Source organism: Chelonoidis abingdonii, chromosome 11 (genome assembly GCF_003597395.2).
Source record: "Chelonoidis abingdonii isolate Lonesome George chromosome 11, CheloAbing_2.0, whole genome shotgun sequence".
Taxonomy (NCBI): domain Eukaryota; kingdom Metazoa; phylum Chordata; order Testudines; family Testudinidae; genus Chelonoidis; species Chelonoidis abingdonii.
Window position 1 is genome coordinate 62,006,093 of NC_133779.1, and position 18,953 is coordinate 62,025,045.

The 18,953-nt window shown below is 60.9% G+C and overlaps 1 protein-coding gene across 1 annotated transcript in view; it reads right to left on the reverse strand.

Moving 5' to 3' along the window:
- CIC (capicua transcriptional repressor) overlaps positions 1–18,285 on the reverse strand; it is a 36,532-nt gene extending 18,247 nt beyond the window's left edge. Inside the window, exons 1-2 of the mRNA XM_075071401.1 lie at positions 17,870–18,285; positions 13,886–16,428 (exon numbers count right to left, since the gene is read on the reverse strand). Coding sequence (XP_074927502.1) covers positions 13,886–16,394 — 2,509 coding nt within the window. The 5' untranslated portion in view covers positions 16,395–16,428; positions 17,870–18,285. The remainder of the gene's footprint in view (positions 1–13,885; positions 16,429–17,869) is intronic.
- Positions 18,286–18,953: the final 668 nt, after the last annotated feature.

The window sequence follows — 18,953 nt, forward strand, 5'->3', positions numbered from 1 at the left end:
CAGGCCCTCACTCGGCTGGCGAGCTGCCGCTCCTTTGGCGCCGCCTGCCCCGGGTTCCATCACAGCATTAGCAAATTAACGCGGGCGGCTCATGAGTACACGGGTGACAAACAGCTATTGACAGTGAGAGCAACCCTTCACATATGTCAGTCGTCAGCAAAGTCACCACCAAATTGAGTAGGAGTTGAGGGATAGGCGTCGAAAGGGTGTAAGAGGCTGATAAAATGGAGCAGAGATGGGGCCGCAGCACGGAGCGCCAATTGGCTTGCCGCGACCACGACGATCACGCGCATAGTGGCGAAATGTGACAGATAACATTCAGCTGGCATTGGCGGGGGCAGGCGTGGCCGAGCCAGACCATCAGGGCGATGTGACTCAGGACCTGATAGGCACGCCGACAGTCATTCGGAGCAGCGAGCGCGAGGGTAAGGGCCCGCTCAAGGTCCAAGATAGGGCCAAAATCTTGACTAGCCGAGACGGTCGCAAGACAGACGTGGACTCTCTCTACTATATATCTTAAACTGGGCGCCTCGGTCCCCGCCCGCCACGAGAGCTCACGTAGCGGCGCTCGGCCCGCCAGCTGGTCTCACTCTTGCACTCCAAGCTGGTATTACAGACACGGATCAACATGAGAATGAATGCACTGATTCGACACCAACCTCACTCACTAAGGGCTCAACTGCTCCACTCATCACCTCGACAGCGTGTCCCAACAGCCCTGAGAGCTCCCCGCAGCGCACACTATTACGCCACTAGTCCTATATGAAACAGAGAGTGTTGCACATCGTACTTTCGTCTCGCACGCTCGGTACCACTGCACGTGTGCGGGACATGCCACGCCTGACAACACATCAAACGATCCACCACACCCTCGCGCACGAGACGCCCTGTCCATCGTGTTAAACACCGCACTCACGCTCCACACGCCCCTTCGTCGCGCACGGCCTTAAAACACACACACCCACCCACCTACCGCGCACGACGGCCTCACGCGCGCACCGACCAGCCTGTCCGAGTGGTAACGACGCTCACATCACGCTCACACCCCTTTCGTGCGCACTGCCCTGATGCCTCTGTTCCAACTCACACCCACCGATGACTCCTGACGCCTGTTCCCATAATGCGAGTAATCGAACGCTTACACGATCGATCACGGCAATCGGCACCCCATTCGATAGAGCGACACACCATCGAGTATCACAGGTGTTAGTGTGGTCTGTGTGTATGTGGCGTGAATCTACTCTCAACACACAGCGCACGTGACGCCCTGTCCATTTTACGTGAGGCGAGCAGCGACCTCATCATCGACCTCCTTAGCTCCACACCGCGCTTCGATGTAGCGAGCAACCGATCAGACGAACACAACACTGAACACAGAAACTAGGGCGAAGGTGGCGACACTGCCACCCACCCTCACTCAGACGGGGCATCTGGGACTCCTCTGGCACGCCACGACACACACGACTTGTCGGCGGCTGTTCCAAGAGTGTAACAGAGCCAGGCGCGCGTACAATCACATAGCTATACCACAACCAATGGCCTCCATGCCGGTTCCGTAGGAGAAGGTGGCTAAACGTGACACACACACCTCCACCCACTGGACACGTCCAAGGCGCACTGGTGCACAAGAGAGGAGATGACGCCTGTTCTGTCACCCTGGTACGCTAGTAGATTGCGTAGACACAAGAATGCCTGTGCCATGTGTAAGCAAACGCTCCACACCCAATTTTTCACGCTCCAACCACCCGCCTTTCTTGTGGTGCACCCTGACACAGTCACACACTCCACCACCCTCAGTGATCGTCAAGCGCCATAAAAACGGCACGAAATGCCACTCTACCACGCAGCAATGCTTGACAACTCTTAGGAAAAAATTTGAGCCTTGGAGTGAAGGCAACAACAAAGATCAGTTCACCGCTTAGAACTGAAACCTGGACCTGTCCCAAAGGTTGTGCATATGTAGCACGTTCGCCCATATCAGGAGACTCGGGAAACTGCGTTGCTATCTGTCGTCTAGCAAAATTAGGAGTATGGGCAGACAAATCACGGCTACCATACATCCCGTTCTGTCGAGGTGGAGCAAACTGACATCACACACAACTCTCTCACTCACCGCACGTGTGCAGCGCGCACCATAGCCTCTCACCGTCAACACTGGCCCCTGTCCCACCTAGAGTGCGCATGAAATTACCGGACTCACTAGAGAAGTTCCAATTTCAAACTCACAGCTTCGCGACATCCATGAGCTCTCCCTTCGTTCGCCACACTCGTACACAACAACATCTGTTCCAGGCCTAACCCAACTCAAGCAAAAGCGCTGCAAAAAAGAAACGTCACACACAAGCTTCTGCTACTGTGAGAGGCACAAGCTGATTCTGACGCTGTCCAGATTGGGTGTAATACACGCTCAGACAGCATTTAAAAACTTCACATTGAGAGAATAGCTGCGTCAACACGCCCATTCGCTAGTGACACTACGCTGCACACCCCCACTCCACTCCGTCCATCGCTCACTCAAACTCATCGTAACTATCCGCGCTTACTTGGACGACTGCCTGCACCTACAAACTCCCTCGCAGCAAACACGCACATGTCATGTGTTGACAACACGGTGGGTCACGAATGATAGATCAGCGCTCCACACAGACAACTACTGGTCTGCAATGAACTTACACCGAAGACGTGGTACCGGCACGCACGTTCGTGATGGTCACGGAGCCTGGACACACGCACACTCCCCTCCCTTCGTTAGCCGCATGTGTACAACTGCCGTAGAGCCCTGGACTCCTACAGCATGGCGCACAGTAGACCGACCTGTCCCATGGGTGTTAAACGCTCACTTCACGCTCGCACAACTAGGAAGTGGGAGAAGTCAAATGAGATCCACCAGTTCCGTTCGTCCAGTGCAACTTTGCCTTCTGCACACACTCACTCGCACCACGCCTCCTCCGTAAACAGCGCCCACAGCATCCATAAGAGCCCTGACTATCACACTGGCGCACGACGCCTGTCCTATGTGTAACACGCTCACTCACTGCTCCAGCACCCTTTCGTTTGTGCACTTGCGCTGACACACCACCTCAACACATGCTCTGCGCGTGCCAGCCTCCTTCCATACGGTGGCACGCCTGACTGTCACCGTCGCACGATCCTGTGGCCATGATGGGAGTAATGCGAGGACGGCGTTGCACAGTGAGTTCCAGGACCCCTCGACCCACACAACCTAGGAGGGCGTTCGTCACATCGGACGCAGGAGTGAAGTAGGATCCGTACGCGCAGTGATGTGCCCTTCCGATGTAACATTGGCTCGCACGCCTGACGAGCAAGCCATAGGAAGGTAAACAGCGCGGAGCGCACGACAATCCGTGGTCCATCGTGGTAAAGTGTGAAGATTGCCGTCTAGCGAGAAGTAAGACGCAGCAGAGTGAGCTGTAGGCAAGGTGAGGGACGCTACCAGTGAGGTGCATCTGTGGGGGGCACATAGACGCATCCCCATATTCAATAAAAAAAAAGGATAAGGCGTGGACATGAAAACATTCTGCTCTGGGAAGGTTTCTGGTGGAGCGTCGAGTGACATTATGACACCGTAGAGCAGAGAGAGAGGGCAACATAGACTACTATTGAAGTAATAGGGTGTTCTTGTGAGGAAGGAAGGCAGCACGTAGCGTTCTTTGTAATTATGATACATACCTGCTCCGTCTGCTAGAACGCGTTAGTATCACATAGATGCAATGGCGAATTATAGAAAAAAAGACATTTATCCAGGGGTTTATTTTTAGATTCATATTGAGGATTACGAACAAGGCAAGAAAATTAGATGAGCAGCAAAGTATGCGTTGGTTGTATTAGGGCATGGGAAGGGGTGGCATTGTATGGTATAGTCTCACGACCATTGGATCCCAATAACGGTACATATAGATCGGCCTTGCACCGGGGGACCCACGGTCGTAGCGCATGAGCATTCGGGAGAGAAAGGCATGTGCCGGTGTAGGTGGTGGACGTGTGTGTGTCAGGGCGTATTATTCTGCATTTCCAGAGACGCCCACCCATTCCCGCACGAAATATAAACGGCGGTGTGGAGCGTCGAAGTGAGCGCTGTTACAGCATGGCAGTGTGTGCCGCAGCGACATGGTCAAGTTCGGTCGCACAACGAAGCCGGGTGTGGAGCACGTGGGACGTCAGGTATGAGGCGGCATACCGACATTGTCACAGCACAGGCAATGTGACCCGTCTCAACGCTCCACACCCCGGCCGTCGTCGTTCTGCCACACAGTAGATAGATATTACACCTGACACACATCACTTCCCACCCACCCCCTCACGCAACATGCCCTCTAGACTCCACTCGCTGCACACGCCGTACTCAATTGGTGTTACACACCTCACTCACCGCTCCACACCCTTGTGTTGTGCACACCTGACACACACACATCTTCCCACCCACTCGCGCGCACGCTCCACGTGCACCACGCTGGTCCATGTGTTAACATGGGGTCTCGAGACAGTCACGGTCCTGCGCCACCGTACGGTGGGTGCACGCCTGACAGCACAGCTCAGCGTACTTGGACGTCAGCATGGGATGGGGCGTGCTCCTCGTCGCGACCAGGCGGGTTGGCTGCTTGCTGGTGTCACTGGCGGCGTGGCGCGATGCTCCAGTACACCGACAGCGACACGCTGCGTGTCGCAGGTGTAGCGAGCGCAGGATGCAGTTCGAACCTGCGAGCGACTCGCCGGGTGCCCACCACACACCCGGTTCCGGTGTGGAGCGTGAGGAATGCGACGCCTGACGTTACACACCCTTCAGCGAACCGGCGTGTGCGGGTACCTCGAGTACGGCACGCCCGGGAATGGTTGGCCGGTAACGTGAGCTCGGTCTGCAACTGGTGCGCCACGCATCGGACGCTCGCAGCGGCCACCACCGCCCACGGGGGCTGGCCGCGTGAAGTGAAGCCACAGTGCTTACACCATGGACACGGCGGCGCGGCTGAGAGCAGGCGGTCGCCGAGAGGCGGGTAGGAGGGCTGATGAGGGTGTTCAAGGCGCACTTGTGCATCACGAAGGAGGCGTGAGTGCCGAGCGTGAGGAGCCAGTGCTGTAACCACGCTCACGTCGTACACATGGACAGGCGGTGCGCGGTGAGAGGCGGGCGCCGCCATTCAGTAGGGGTGGGTGGAGTCGTGTGTGTGTCAGGTGTGCACACGAGGGTGAGCGTGAGTGAGGCGTGGTTACATGCGCTCACGACGCTCCATCCAAAGGCGAAAAGGCATGGCGTAAAGGCTGCACAGCCCCCTATCGTCGTGCAGCTGGTCAAGTGAGGCAACAGAGCAACATCACAGAGCATGATCCTGAGGAGGGAAGCTGACGACGCATAGGTAAGCCAAAGCACGGACAAGATTCCCTCGGTAGTCATAAAGCGCTAAAACAAAAGCCTGAAACGCCTCACCCTGCAGCTAGTGCTCGAACTCAGAATCATTGTCCACCTCCACGACGGGGTGTGGAGCCGTGGAGTGAGAATGCGTAAAGCTGACTCTCACAGCCAGCTCCAGCTGAGGGAACGCGACGCGTCGAGGTGTCAGCGGTTATAGAACGAGTCAGTAAAGACCCCTGTGTTCTTCGTAACCTTAAAGGCCCATCCCGCAGCCCCCTCCCTCCAAAGTAAGGCGCCTACAGCAACACTTCCCGTGGGCCGAGTGGTTGTTGTGTCAGGTGTGCACAAAGGGCGAGCGGAAGTGGAGCGTGTTAAACCATGGACAGATGGTGCGCCGGTGAGAGGTGTGCGCGGGTGGGGGAGTGTGGGTGTGTAGTTCGCCACTGTCCGGTGCGATTACATGCTCTACTCTAACTTATGATAATCAAGAGTAACACATCAGGGTGTGCGAACCAAACCGAACATGGGAGGTGTTAGAAGAGCTGCTGAAAGTTTGAGTCGTGTTTTGACTCCCATCCGGAACAGCGAAGCGTTATGTCAACTGTGGTGGCAGCCGTGCGCGTGAGGGTTGGTAGGACGGTGTGTGTGTCAGGTGTGACACACACAAAGGGGGTGTGGAAGTCGCCGAGTCGACGTGCCTACCACTCATTGGACGGCGTGCGGTGTGGTGACTTGTCGAGAAGTGTGCGCAAGGCTTAACAAACCATGCAGCCAAATGCAAAGTCGGACGCGACTTTTAAAGCAGGGAGGTACGAGTATGAGAGAACACTATGCGCGGTGATTTCTCTCATCAGCTAAGTATGGGTCAGATGTATTAACTGCATCCAATAAAAAGTTTATCTTCTGCCCGACCTGAGATAACCCCGAATAAGAATAACCAGTCTAATAATTTGTTTGAGGCTCGGTGTGACCAAAAGGTTTTTCAGTTCGTCTGCCACCAGGGTATTTTTCGACAAACGGTGCACGTGCCGATAAGGTTCTAAAAACAACCAGACCAACATATGGATCAAGCATCGAGCCCGAACCAGTGTACAAAGCAGTTTCCAGCACAGCACAAATAACGGGAACTCATTCTTGAAACAGAGGCTTGCAGTCGAGGTATATTTGTGCCGTAGGGTGAGGATTGGGGGCTTTGTGTTGGAAAGGTCAAATTCGGGATGATGCCCCCCCGGACTCTATCTCAGAGTGCATCTCGGTCACGTTGCATCACACAATCCATGTCATCATTGGAAGGTATTTAGATCTATTTTCTTTTTTTTATGATCCGAATGCATCCTGCGGACCGCGTTAAACTGATACAGGCTGCACGCGGCTCGCCGGGCGTTCGGCCTGACAGCTAGGGATAGTGCTACTGTGGACGACCCATGAGCCCTGATCACCGATAGGCGAGTTATAGTCGTGAGTGATATATGTGCGGTTTGTCGTTCGGTGGGGTGGGGATTAGTGGAGTGAAGCCGTGTACTACAACCTTGACGGATCAGAGCGCTGAGAGGTCGCGGGTAGATGGGTGGTGGAGTGCTGCTTCAAGGCGTGCGCAGGAAGAGAGGGGTGTGGAGCGATGAGTTGACGTGTTAACGACGATGGGGACGGCGTGCGCCGAGTGAGAGGGCGTGTCGCGAGGGTGGGTCGTGGAGTGGTTGTCAGCGGCCCGGAAGTGAGGCGTGTGGGAGGAGCGTAGTAACGTGAGTGGTGTTCATATCATAGACAGGCGTGTGTGGAGGGTGGGAGTAGTGTGTGGTCGAGGCGTGCAACGAAGGGGTTGAGCGTGGAGTAGGACATGGCGCGTGGACTCTGGGCCGCTTGTGGCGCGGCGCAGGTGCCGCTCCGCGGTAGGGGGAGCGGGCGGAAGTGTCCGTCCAGGGATGGCCAATGAGTGGTGGGTTGTGTGCTGCGGCCGTGCCGGGCCAGGCCCTTAGTGCCGCGTGTCGCGGCGAGGCCCGGTTGCCGGGCGCCGCGCGCAGGGCCGGGCTGCGCGGCCCCTCTCGGGGCTGCCGGGGTGGGACAGCCAGGGCGGCGCCGGGGGCGCGCCAGGTCCTTGCCCAGCGGCGTCGGCGCGGCCGCCACAGGGCGGGCGGCGTGTGGCGCGCGCCTTGTTGCACTGGCTGAACCAGGGTGGCGGCAAGCGGGGCGTGGGGGGGTTGCGGAGCCTGCGGAGACGGAGGGGGGACGAGGAGGAAGCCGTGTTCCAGCGGCGGGGACACAGGCGGCACCGCGTGAGCCCGCGGCGGCGGCGCCGGCCCGCGGCACCGGGCGATGACGAAGCGCTCAACCTGCAGGTGGGGCCGCGGGAGGGGGGCTGCGCATCAACGTGCAGGTGCGATCAGCTCCGGCGCCACGCCGGGGGGGGTGAGGAACTCGGGCGGGGGGCCGCGACGCCCGCCGCCGCCGACCTCGGGCGTCCGTGCCTGGGTGGGGGGGGCGCGGGGCCCCCTCCCTCGGGTACCGGGCCTGTGGGGGGGGGGGCGGCCCTCTGGGCGGGTGGGCGGCCCAGGGGTGCGGTCCTCCTGTCCGGGCCGGTGGGGGTCAGGTGAGGCGGGTGCCCCCTCTCCTCATGGTGACCGGAGTACTGTGTGGGGGACCGCGGGGGCGAGGGGGGTCCGGTCGGGTCTGGGGGGCAGGTGGTGGCACCTCCGTGGCCCGGTTTCGGGGGGGCTGGGGGGGCCAGGCCGAGGGGGAGCGGGTTCTCGCGGGGTTAGGCTGGAGGGGAGGGGGAGGACGGAGGGGTGGGGGCCGACCTCTGGGGTGGGTGGTTGACGGAATTGAGAGTACCGGGTTTGTCAGTCCTCAACGCAATGGAAGCTATACTAACAAATGGGACCATGGCATGCAAGGCGATCGTCAACGGAGTCATCGTCTCGGCTCGCATTGTCATTCAGATTAATGACTCACGCATCCGCCTACGTTTGCGTGGTGTGCACGGCCTGACACAGGGCCGTCAACTCCACCCACGCTTCACGGCGCACGCACGGACTCTCAGCGCGTAGCACGCCTGTCATGTGTAACACGCGCAACTCAGGTACGCACGCGCATCTCCACCAAACCCTTCGTGTCACGACCTGTCCACACCCTACCCACCCGCCACATCTCGTGCGCACGCCTGACTTCACCACGCCACGCGCTTCCATGTGTGACACGCCACAACGTGGGTCATGGCACCACACCGCCGTTATGGCATGCCCTGATACAGGAGATGCCACTCCACCTCGCAACCCGCTCGTGACGGCACAAGCCTGGAACTCTCACCGATGCATCAAAGCCTGTTACCAATTAACACACTCACTACATCCGCCACACCCCCGTCTCGTGGGTGACGCCTGAAACCCTAGTATTTTTTGTTGGCGGGCCCCAGGCCCGATACTCGAGTGCGAGCTAGACTAGTCACACTTAAGGTCCACCCTAATGATAGAAGAGGTCTCGGATAATTAAGAGAGTAAACACCAAATCTACCGATGCGTCAAGATTTGAACCTACGAGAACTGAAATTCGAGAGAAACCGATCAATAGCGTGCTTACTCAGCCATGCCGCTGAACTCACTCTTAATTAGTATCTCAGAGCCTCTCATCCTACGCTACTATTAAGTACAAGAGGCGTTGCCACATTTAGATTGTCTCGGCGGAGCGCTAAACGCTGGAAGGCCTTAACTCTTCCTATTGCTGAGCTCATGTGTTAGTGTCTACTGCCACTTACTTTCCTAATCACATCGAATTATTATGGCCCACTAAATACTGAGTTTCCTGTACGGTTCGTGCGCGTTAACGAAAGACTCATGCCTCCTTGAACAGCGACTCTCATCCCATCACTTCTACGCGCACACCGCCGTATAGGAATTTCACACCGCGCACAACGCCACTGCCGCGATGTGTAAACGGCTCACTCATCGCGTTGTGGGGTGAAACCTGGAAAGAGAGAATAACACACAACCCACCCCTTCCGGTGTGGGCACGGCCTGACCACCACTCCCGGTTATGAAGCAGCCGCTACAAATGTGTTTACCACCCACCCTCGTGCGCACGTCTGACTTCACCCCCACCCCCCCCCCCCCCCCCCCCCCCCGCACCCCCGCCCCTCCCCCCCCACCCGCCACCTCCCCCAACCACGCAGCAGCGTCCATGTGTAACACACTCACTCACGCTCCACACCCCGTTCGTGTGCACGCCTGCACACACCCTCCACCCCCACCCTCGTGCGCAGCGAACTACTCTCCGCGCACAGCCTGTCCTTGTTAAACACGCTGCCCACCAACGCATCACACACACCGTTTCGTGTGCACGCCTGACCCACTCAACTCACAACCCACGCCTCCCTCGTGCGCACTCCGGACCTGAACTCACCGCGCACAGTTCGTGTGCACGCCTGACACACTCACTCACACTCCACCCTCCCTCGTGCGCACGCCTGACTCTCACCGCGCACACGCCTGTCCATATGTAACACTCACTCACGCTCCACACCCCCTTCGTGTGCACGCCTGACACACTCACTCACACTCCACCCTCCCTCGTGCACACGCCTGACTCTCACCGCGCACACACCTGTCCATGTTTAACACGCTCACTCACGCTCCACACCCCGTTCATGTGCACGCCTGACACCGCGCACACGCCTGTCCATGTTCAACACGCTCACTCACGCTCCACACCCCGTTCGTGCACACGCCTGACACACTCACACTCCACCCACCCTCGTGTGCACGCCTGACACTCTCACCGCGCACGCACCTGTCCACGTTAAAAACGCTCACTCACGCTCCACACCCCGTTCGTGCGCTCGCTCATGCTACACACTCACCCTTGTGCGCCTGTCTAACACACAATCCACACCGGCTCGTGTGCACATCTGACACACCACACACTCCTGTGCACATTTAACACGCTAGCTCACGATCCACACTCCACTCGTGCGCTTGCTCATGCTCGTGTGCATGTCTGACATGCTCACTCACGCTCCACACAGACACTCGTGTGCACTTCTAACATTCACACAGCCCAAACTCCTGCAGCTGACACACCCGTAGCAGTGTGTGCTCTCCAGTGACACATGCCTGCGCTTCAACCACACTCCCACCCAGGCCTCCCACTGATGCCCCGGGTGGGCATGAAATGCTCACATTTTCTCACACCAATACCTGCGTTTACATGCACAGAGCAGTGTGCATGTTTTCACACCCAGCTGTGCACATTCACTCTCACAGAGCTGTGCATATCTACACACTCCTCACACACACGTGGGCATGTTGACACTGACACATGTGCTTTCTCTCTCACTCACACAACTGGGCATGCTGACCCACTCACACACCAACTTGGAGACACACACACCCTGCACTCTCACACCCAGACACTGATGCATCTGGCTATGCACACACAGGCTGACCCACACATAGCTCCTATCACACACACACAGATGCACGCTCCTAGGGGCGCTGGCTCCGCGCTGGCTTCCCGCCAACCACTCGCTGGGGGCCCAGCTGCATTCTTGGGATAACCTCCCCCCACACCCAGGGGTGGGGGGAGGAGCCGGCCCTGCCAGAGAGGCCCTGGCCCCCACGTCCTGGGGACCTGCCAACCCGGGGCCATGCATGCTCCCCACATAGGCTACTGGGCCCAGTGTGAGTCAACACGGCTTCTGCCCACACCCCAGGCAGGCTGTTCCTCCCCCACCCCCACCTGGGTCAATGGGGTAGGGGGCGGAGAGAGCTCAGCAACCCCCCCCCGACACACACACACAGCCCTGGGCTGAGAACTCCTGGGGGGGCACAAACACGCACCACACGAGAGAGAAACACACCACCCCAAAACACACCCACACTGCAAGCAAGAGACATACAGCCCCCCACAAAGCACCCACAGACACATTGGAGACACACCCACGCAGAGAGACACACGAATGTACAGTAGGCGACATGCACACGCACCTTCACCCCACAAAAGAGACAAGATACACTGAGAGGGACACACACACGCCAATGCACTGGAACACAGCTGCAGTTTAACAAACTCGGACACGTAGAACAGAGACACAACGAGAGCAAGACAGTTAGCAACGCAGCCGCACACCTGAAGAATAAGAACACGCACCCCCTGTACAGAAAAAAAACCCACACGCCGCACAGCCAGCAAGAGACAGCCCACAACGCACACACAACCACCACAATGTAGAGTAACACACACACGTAGACACACAGAGCGCACAGGGCCCATCCCCTCCAGCAGAGGGCAGCAGGGACAGGGACAGACACACACGCACAGAGCAGGACTCAGCCCCTGCAGCAGGGGGCGGCAGGGACACACAGGCTTGGGGTCCCCGTCCCCCCATGCAGTTCTAGGGGGTGGCAAGGGGGGATGGCCCGTGGGACATTCCAGTGGCCACCAGGGACCCATCTCACAGCCAGGGGACTGGGGGGCCACCATGAGGGCACAAAAGGAACTAGGGGGCAACCTGTCTGCCCTCCCACCCCCAGGGCAACCTTGCCCCACACGGGAAGGATGTGGTCTCCCTGGCAACCCCAGACACCCACCCCCAGAAAGCAGCAGCTGTTGCCAAGGACTCCATGGGTCTCCAGGGTGACCCAGGGCCCAAGTACCCCCCTAGCAATGCCAGTGTGAGCATGTGAGACACCGCCCTGGGGGAGGTGAACATGCAGAAGCAGATGACAGCGCATGGGGGAGGGACGGAGGAAGTGCAAAGGGGTGCAAGAGTGCAAGATGGCGGGTGAACACGCCATGTGTGTGAAGCTGCCCAAGCACGGCTGCGCCAAAGACACCCAGGACCACTGGGCCCCGTGCATGTGAGCAGGTGCTCCGGCCCGGCGAGCATGACGCTGTGGCTGAGGGCTGGTGTAAGCCTGCGCCCCCTTCCCCTAGCCCCACTGCTGTGAGACCTAGGTGCAGATAGGCGGTGCCATTACCCAGCATCGGTGTGAATAACACACACGTGTCTGTGGGAATGGGAAGGCATCGGTTTACATGCTGTGCACGTTTGACAGCCTGGAGCTGCCAGGACAGGTGTGCACAAGTGTGCAGGAGCAGCAGGCAAGGTGAGAGCACAGTGTTGTGCCAAGTCTGCGGTGTGTTAGGTGTGGCAGAGCCACGTCTGCCCCACAGGACTGTGACTAAGGTGAGAGGGTCTGTGAAACATGCTGTCCAGGCAAATGATACGTGAACCGGGCGTAACACTTGTGCACATGACTGTGCTCCATGTAAGTATGTCACGTGTGCAACTGCTTTTGTGCACATCTGTGCCAGCCACACATGTGCTGAGGAGAGCTTGTGTACATGCATTATCCGCAGGGGAGGTGGAGAGGCCGGCTCCGTCATGTCCCCTGAACTTGTGCGACCCCATCGCACGCCCACTTGCACACCCACCCCTCTCGCTCCAATATAAATAGAGACAGGGCTAGGAGCACAGGGAGATGGTCGCTCTGGTTACCAGTTGCCAGGAGACGGCAAACTACATCCCCACTACTGCAGGGATGGTGATGGGAGGGGAGCAAGGGAGCTGCCTGTTCACACCCACACCCCGGGGGCAGGGAGCTGGGCCCCACCCCCGCAGGGATTCCCCCCCACTTCCACAAGACCCGGCCCAGGATGGAGGCCTCTGACCAGAGCCCCAGTTCAGTGCGACAGCGAGTGTGTGAACCCTGCACTGGGAACCCCAGACCTGTGCATGAATGAGCGTACGAAAGGGCTAGTGTGCGAGCCCCTGGTGCAAATGCTGCCCCAAGAGCCCCAGACTGTGTAAAACTGAGCATGTGAGTCCCACGTGCAAGCCCTGCACCAGAGATCCAGGCCTGCGTAAGAACAAGCCCAATGGAGAATTGCCGAGACGCCCCACACCAGCCTAGGTGAGCAAGCGTGGCTAGCACAGAATAGTGGGGGCGGATGCCAGCAGGGTGTGGTGACAGCCACGTGGGGAACCAGGCCCCCAGAGCCAGGCAGCATCACACACACACACACACTCAGAAGCACTGACACACACAGCATCCCCTTCAGGGCACTGGCATTTCTTGCACACACACCCAGGGCTGTGCACGCTCAGCATCTTCCTCCTATCCCACCCGCTGACCCCAGAGCTCCTCCCCAGCCAGAGGGCATGGTGGGGCGGGGGAGTTAACTTTTAGGCTGAACTAGGCTAGAGATCAATGTCGAGAGCTGAGCTGAGCCCACATACTAGTATTCAAACAAAGGCACAACTCCATCCCACCGCTGAGATGCAGCCACCTCTGGGGTTGAGTGCAGGGGCTGGTTATACAGGGACCCTTCACCTGGCACTGGGATGCAGCCCTGTCTGGGATGGGGCGCAGGAGCGGTTCATACAGGGACTCCTCTCCCAGCACAGATATCCAGGTTAAAGAGCAACGTATACGAGAGCGAAGAGCACCCCCTCCTGAGACCCCACCCCACTCCCTGCAGCACCGCGCTGAGGCCAGGCCTGAGGCCCCCCCAGAGGTCCCTTACCTGTGCCAGGCCGGCCCATGATGATCTCTTTCTTGGGGGCTGGCGGCCCGGAGTAGTCGTTAGGCACAATGACAGGCAGCAGGGCGGCTGGGGAGGGGTGGAAGGCGACCGGCTGGAAGGGGGAGGAGACGCTGAAGACGGGGGGCGCCTGTTCTGGGGCCGGGACAGCGCTAGGCTGGCTGCAGGGCAGCGCCCGCCCCATATTGATGGGCACCGGCACCTGCAGCTGTTCTTTGGTGCCCACCTTGCCCAGCCGGGGGCTGCCAGCCTGCCCCTCCCGCGGCTTCTCTGTGAACTTGGAGGGCAGCGGCACATCAGGGTTGCGGACGATGACGGGAGAGTCCCGCTGCACGGCTGGCACCCGGCGCACTGTGGGGCTGGGGTCGGAGGTCAGCCCTGCTGGCGGGGAGAGTAGCAGCAGCGGCGAGGCCTGCTGAGAGCGGGAGGAGAAGGGCCCGGGGCCGGGGGGCGAGACGGCCCGGAAGCCGGCAGGTGTGGACGGGGTGGGGGTGTGGGAGACCGACTCCACCCCCGAGTCCAGGCTGTCACTCTTCTGAAAGTCGGCGCCCCCACCTAGCCCGCCATGGGGTGCCTCCGCTTTGCGCTTGCCGGGGCTCATGGGCACGGTGAAGGTCAGGTTGGTCTGGAAGGTGGGCACGATGCCTGAGGAGTGCCGCTCCCGGTGAGGAGCGTGGTGCAGCATCTCGGGGCTCAGCACTCCGCCCCCCGCCCCCTTGGGCGTGCTGGCACTGACATGGCGGCTGCGGGCAGCTGCCCGCTGGATGACAGGCGAGGCGTTGATGGGGCTGAAGTTGGCGGGCCGGAAACCAAAGAGGGGCGAGGGGGATGGCGAGGGGGCGGGTGAGAAGGGCGACTGGGTGGAGACGGGCGAGAAGGATGGGGTGCCCGAGCGCGAGCTGCCCAGCGACACCAGCATGACGGCCGCCTCGCACTCGTCGAACTCGAAGCGGGACAGGTCGGCTGGTGCCACCAGGCGGGGCCGGGAGTCGCCACGGGCGCTGCTGGCCTCGCTGTCGCGGGACGTCTCATCCCAGTCGAACTCGGCGCTGCCCTCCCGCAGCCCGCTGGCCCGGCCCTCCGACAGGCTCTCCAGCTCCTTGGTGCGCATGGAGAGGTGGCGGGAGCAGTAGCCGCGCCGCTGGGACTCCTTCATGCAGCCCTCGCGGGAGCAGAGCCGGCGCCACTGTTTGCCATTGAACTTCTTGCGGATGCCGTTGGGGGTGCAGACCACGTCCCCCTTCTTGTACTTTTGCTGGGCGGCCGTCAGAGGCGTGCGGGAGCGCGCCGAGCCCGGCGTGCTGCACTTCTCCACCGACACCACGCTGCTGCTGCGGCTGCCGCCCGCCTCGGGGCTGAGCAGTGGAGAGGCCTGCTCCGGCAGGCGGGCAAAGGCCGGGGACTTAGGGGGTGACAACAGCTGCGGGGCGGCGGCCGGGGGCTTCTCCTCCCCAGCCCCCCGCACGCCAGCGCTGATCTTGGAGACCTCTGCGTCCTCTGGCTGCTTGGGCTCAGGGCAGGGGGGCTCCTCCTCCTCTGGCTTGGGGGGTGCGGCGACAGCCGGGCTCCAGGGTGGGCGCAACAGCCGCAGGCCAGAGCGTGGCACCCACACCGTGTCCTTGCAGGGGGCCGGGCTGGGGCCGGAAAAACGCACCTTGTAGGAGGCCGGCTTCAGGCTCACCTCCAGCACGATGCCCTCGTAGTAGGCTGTCTCCTCGGGGGCCACGCAGACGCAGACATGGGCCCCCACTGCCACAGTGGTCGCAAGAGGCGTGGTGTCCAGGACCACGTCCAGGACCCCCGAGCCCAGCGCCCCCTCATAGTAGGTGATGGCCCGGTCGCCGGTGAACTGAACTCCCAGGTCCTGGCCACGCCGGATGTGCTTGACCACAGCCGGCTGGAAGATGCCCTGGCGCCGGGCCAGGACCCGCTGCGAGCGCAGCAGGCGCAGGTCATAGTCGCTGGGGCCTGGGGCCGTGCCCCACAACTCTCCCCCAGCTCCCTTGGCATCCTCATCAGCCGAGTGCTCGCTGGCCGTGTCGGTGCTGGAGGAGGGGCAGTGCCCGGTGCCCTCTTCACCTGGCGCCCCGGAGCCCTCAGAGCCGCTCCACTCCTCCCCGGCCGCTGGGTTCTTGCGGGGGGCTCGGGATTTGAAGGTGGCCGTCTTGCGGCTCAGAGGAGGCTCCCCTGGGGGGTCGTCGCACCCCGGCTCCCCGTCGGGTGGCTCATAGGGGTCACTCTGCCGCCCAGGCAGCTCCCGCGAGCCGGGGTCCATCTTCACTGGCATGAGATGGGGGCCCGGCAAGGGCAGGGGCTGGGCAGGACTTTCCTCTCCGCCTCCCCTGACCCCCTCCTCCTCCCCTGCCGACTTGGGCCCCCCCTCAACCGTCCTGCGCTTCTGGGTCTTGGCCCGGGTGGACGGGGGAGATCGGCTGTTGCTGCTGGACGAGGAGGAAGAGGAGGAGCTGGCAGCCTTCCTCACAGGTTTCATCTTCCAGCCTCCAGGCCGGGTGGACACACAAGACCTGGGAGGAAAGGAGGGGAAGACCATGTCAAGGGGTGAGGGCTGGACAACCCAACCCTGGGCCCCCTGAACCCCAACGCACAGCTCCCTGCTAGCCCAGCCCTGCCCCTCCAGCTCTTCCAGGGCCCCTCAACCCCAACCCACAGCCCTACTAACCCAGCCCTGGCCCACCCCACATCCCGACTGGCAGGAGGGAGTTTGTGTGTATAGTCCCAGGGGGCAGAGGCAGTGCTGGGACCTTGTGTCCACCCACACATGGGGAATGGGGGAGGAAGTGGGTTCCTGGGGGGCCAGTAAGCCCGTGTGTGGGAAAGGGACATCCCCTTATACACCCTGTTCATGGCATAGGGCTAAGTCTGCCCTCTCACTTACCTGTTTGCCCCGAATCCTGGCCCAGCCCAGCCTACTCCAGGCAGGGAGAGGTTAACCAAGGTTGTTCAGGTGGGGGGGGAAATCTCTCTGCCCATGTGCAGATCTTAAAGTCTCCCTCCCCCTGAGTGTGTAAATGTGGGTGGGACGTCCCAGCTGCTGAGATGCCCCGAGACCATCCCTGCCCCCCAATCTCAGGCAGAGCCCCAGGAGTGGCTGGAATGTCACCCCTCTCCCCTTAGATGGAGAGAAGGAGGAACAGTGGCTGATCCCTGCCAGGCTCCCCTGGAGTCCTGGGCCGCTTGGCCTAGCGGGGCCCCTCTGGGCACCACTGGGAGGAAATGGGTCCAGAACACAACCCCCCCCCCCCAGTACCAGGGAACCCCAATTCCAACACCCCCTGGGCCAGCCCCATCTCCCTTCTCTGCTTTGCCTACTCATCTCCCCCAGCTCCAGCCTCCCCCCGCCCCAACACTGACAGCCCAGCCCCCTAAGACATCCTGACATCCCCCATGCCCTGGGGGGGGCCCAGAGAACCCCCTTCTCCCCCCAGACACACATGCTGGGGTCTCCGGAGTGACTCACCACCTCCACCCCATAACACTGTCCCAGGGGTCCCCCTGACCCGGGAAACCCCATCTCCTAACAGCAATGCAACCCCCTTGCCCACCCCACAAACAATGGTGCAGCCCTTTCCTGCCCCACTGCTGAAGGTTGGTACCGCCGCGGGGGGGAAGGGGGGGGCTCCTCGCATTTTCAGAGGGGGGGTCAGTACCACCCCAGGGGGCTCCCCCCATTCTCAGAGGAGGGGTTGGTTGGCACTGCTCGGGGGGCTCCCCCATTTTTGGGAGGAGATAGTTGGTACCGTCCGGGGGAGGGCTCCCCCCATTTTGAGGGGGGGTTGAGTGGTTGGTACTGCCCGGGGGACTCCCCCCCATTTTCTGATGGGGGAGTTGGGTGATTGGTACCGCCCGGGGGGCTCCCCCCATTTTGAGGGGGGGTGGTTGGTACCGCCCGGGGGGCTCCCCCCATTTTCTGATGGGGGGGTTGGTATCGCCTCGGGGCCCCCTTACCTGTTTGCCCCCTCGTCCGAGGAGGAGCCGAGTAGAGTCTTACCCCCTATCCAGGGGGTTGGTACAGCCCGGTCCCCCCTGCACCACGGGATGGTCCAGCCCGAGCCCCTCTCGGCCCCTCCGAGCCCCTTTTACTCCAACAGACAAAATGGTGAATGAATCTGGACCAGCTGGAGCCGCCGGCCAATCAGCGCTCACAAACCTCTGACTGGCAGCTGCGAGGTCCAACGGACACGAGGCATGAATGCACACGGCCCACCCTAGAAGAGTGGCAGTGGCAGTGGCCAATCAGAGGCGAGGAGAGGCGAGTAGTAGCCCAGGCTCATCCTGCCCCTTCCTTCGAGTGACACTTACAGTAGTCAATGAGAGGCCGATAGCGGGCACAGGAGGCCGGGGCAGGAGGTACAGTAGCCAATAGCAGAGAAGGGCCGGGGCGGGGCCAGGCCCAGACTTGTTTACCTGGCGCTGGGAGAGGAGGAAGCGCGAGGCTGCGCCGCGCGTCAGGGCAGTTGTAGTCCGCATCCCGGCACGAGCCCCCGCGTCCCCTCCCCGCGGAATCACTACGGCTCCCGGCATGCAGAGCGGCCGCTTCCCGCGGGACCTGCCGGGAGATGTAGTCCCCTCCGGTGGGCTCCCCAGACTACATCTCCCAGCAGCCACCGCGACCTACCCCCGTTCCAATCCAGGCCTGGTGCCGCACCGTGCATGCTGGGAGATGTAGTCCCCGCCGTGGCCCGCCACAGGGAGGCACCTGGGCTGCTCCCTCCCCCGCGGCAAGACTACGACTCCCATCACCCCCCGCGGCGGCTCCACCCCACCTCCCCCCCCCGCAGGGCCTGGGAGCGAAATTCCAAGGGGAAAGGGCAGGTGCCCCCTCCGGACGTCTTCCTGGAGACGGGTTATTTGCATGTCATTTGCATCTCATTGACATATTCATGAGCTCACCCGGCAGGCTCTCCCAGCCAGGTCCCGTCGCGCCTAGTCCGGGCTCCTCGCGCTTCCTCTCAGCAACAGCGGAGCCGCCGCGGCCCGGACCGCAGCCAATCAGCGCCCGGACCGGGAACCCCCTCGCCCCCCCGCGCCC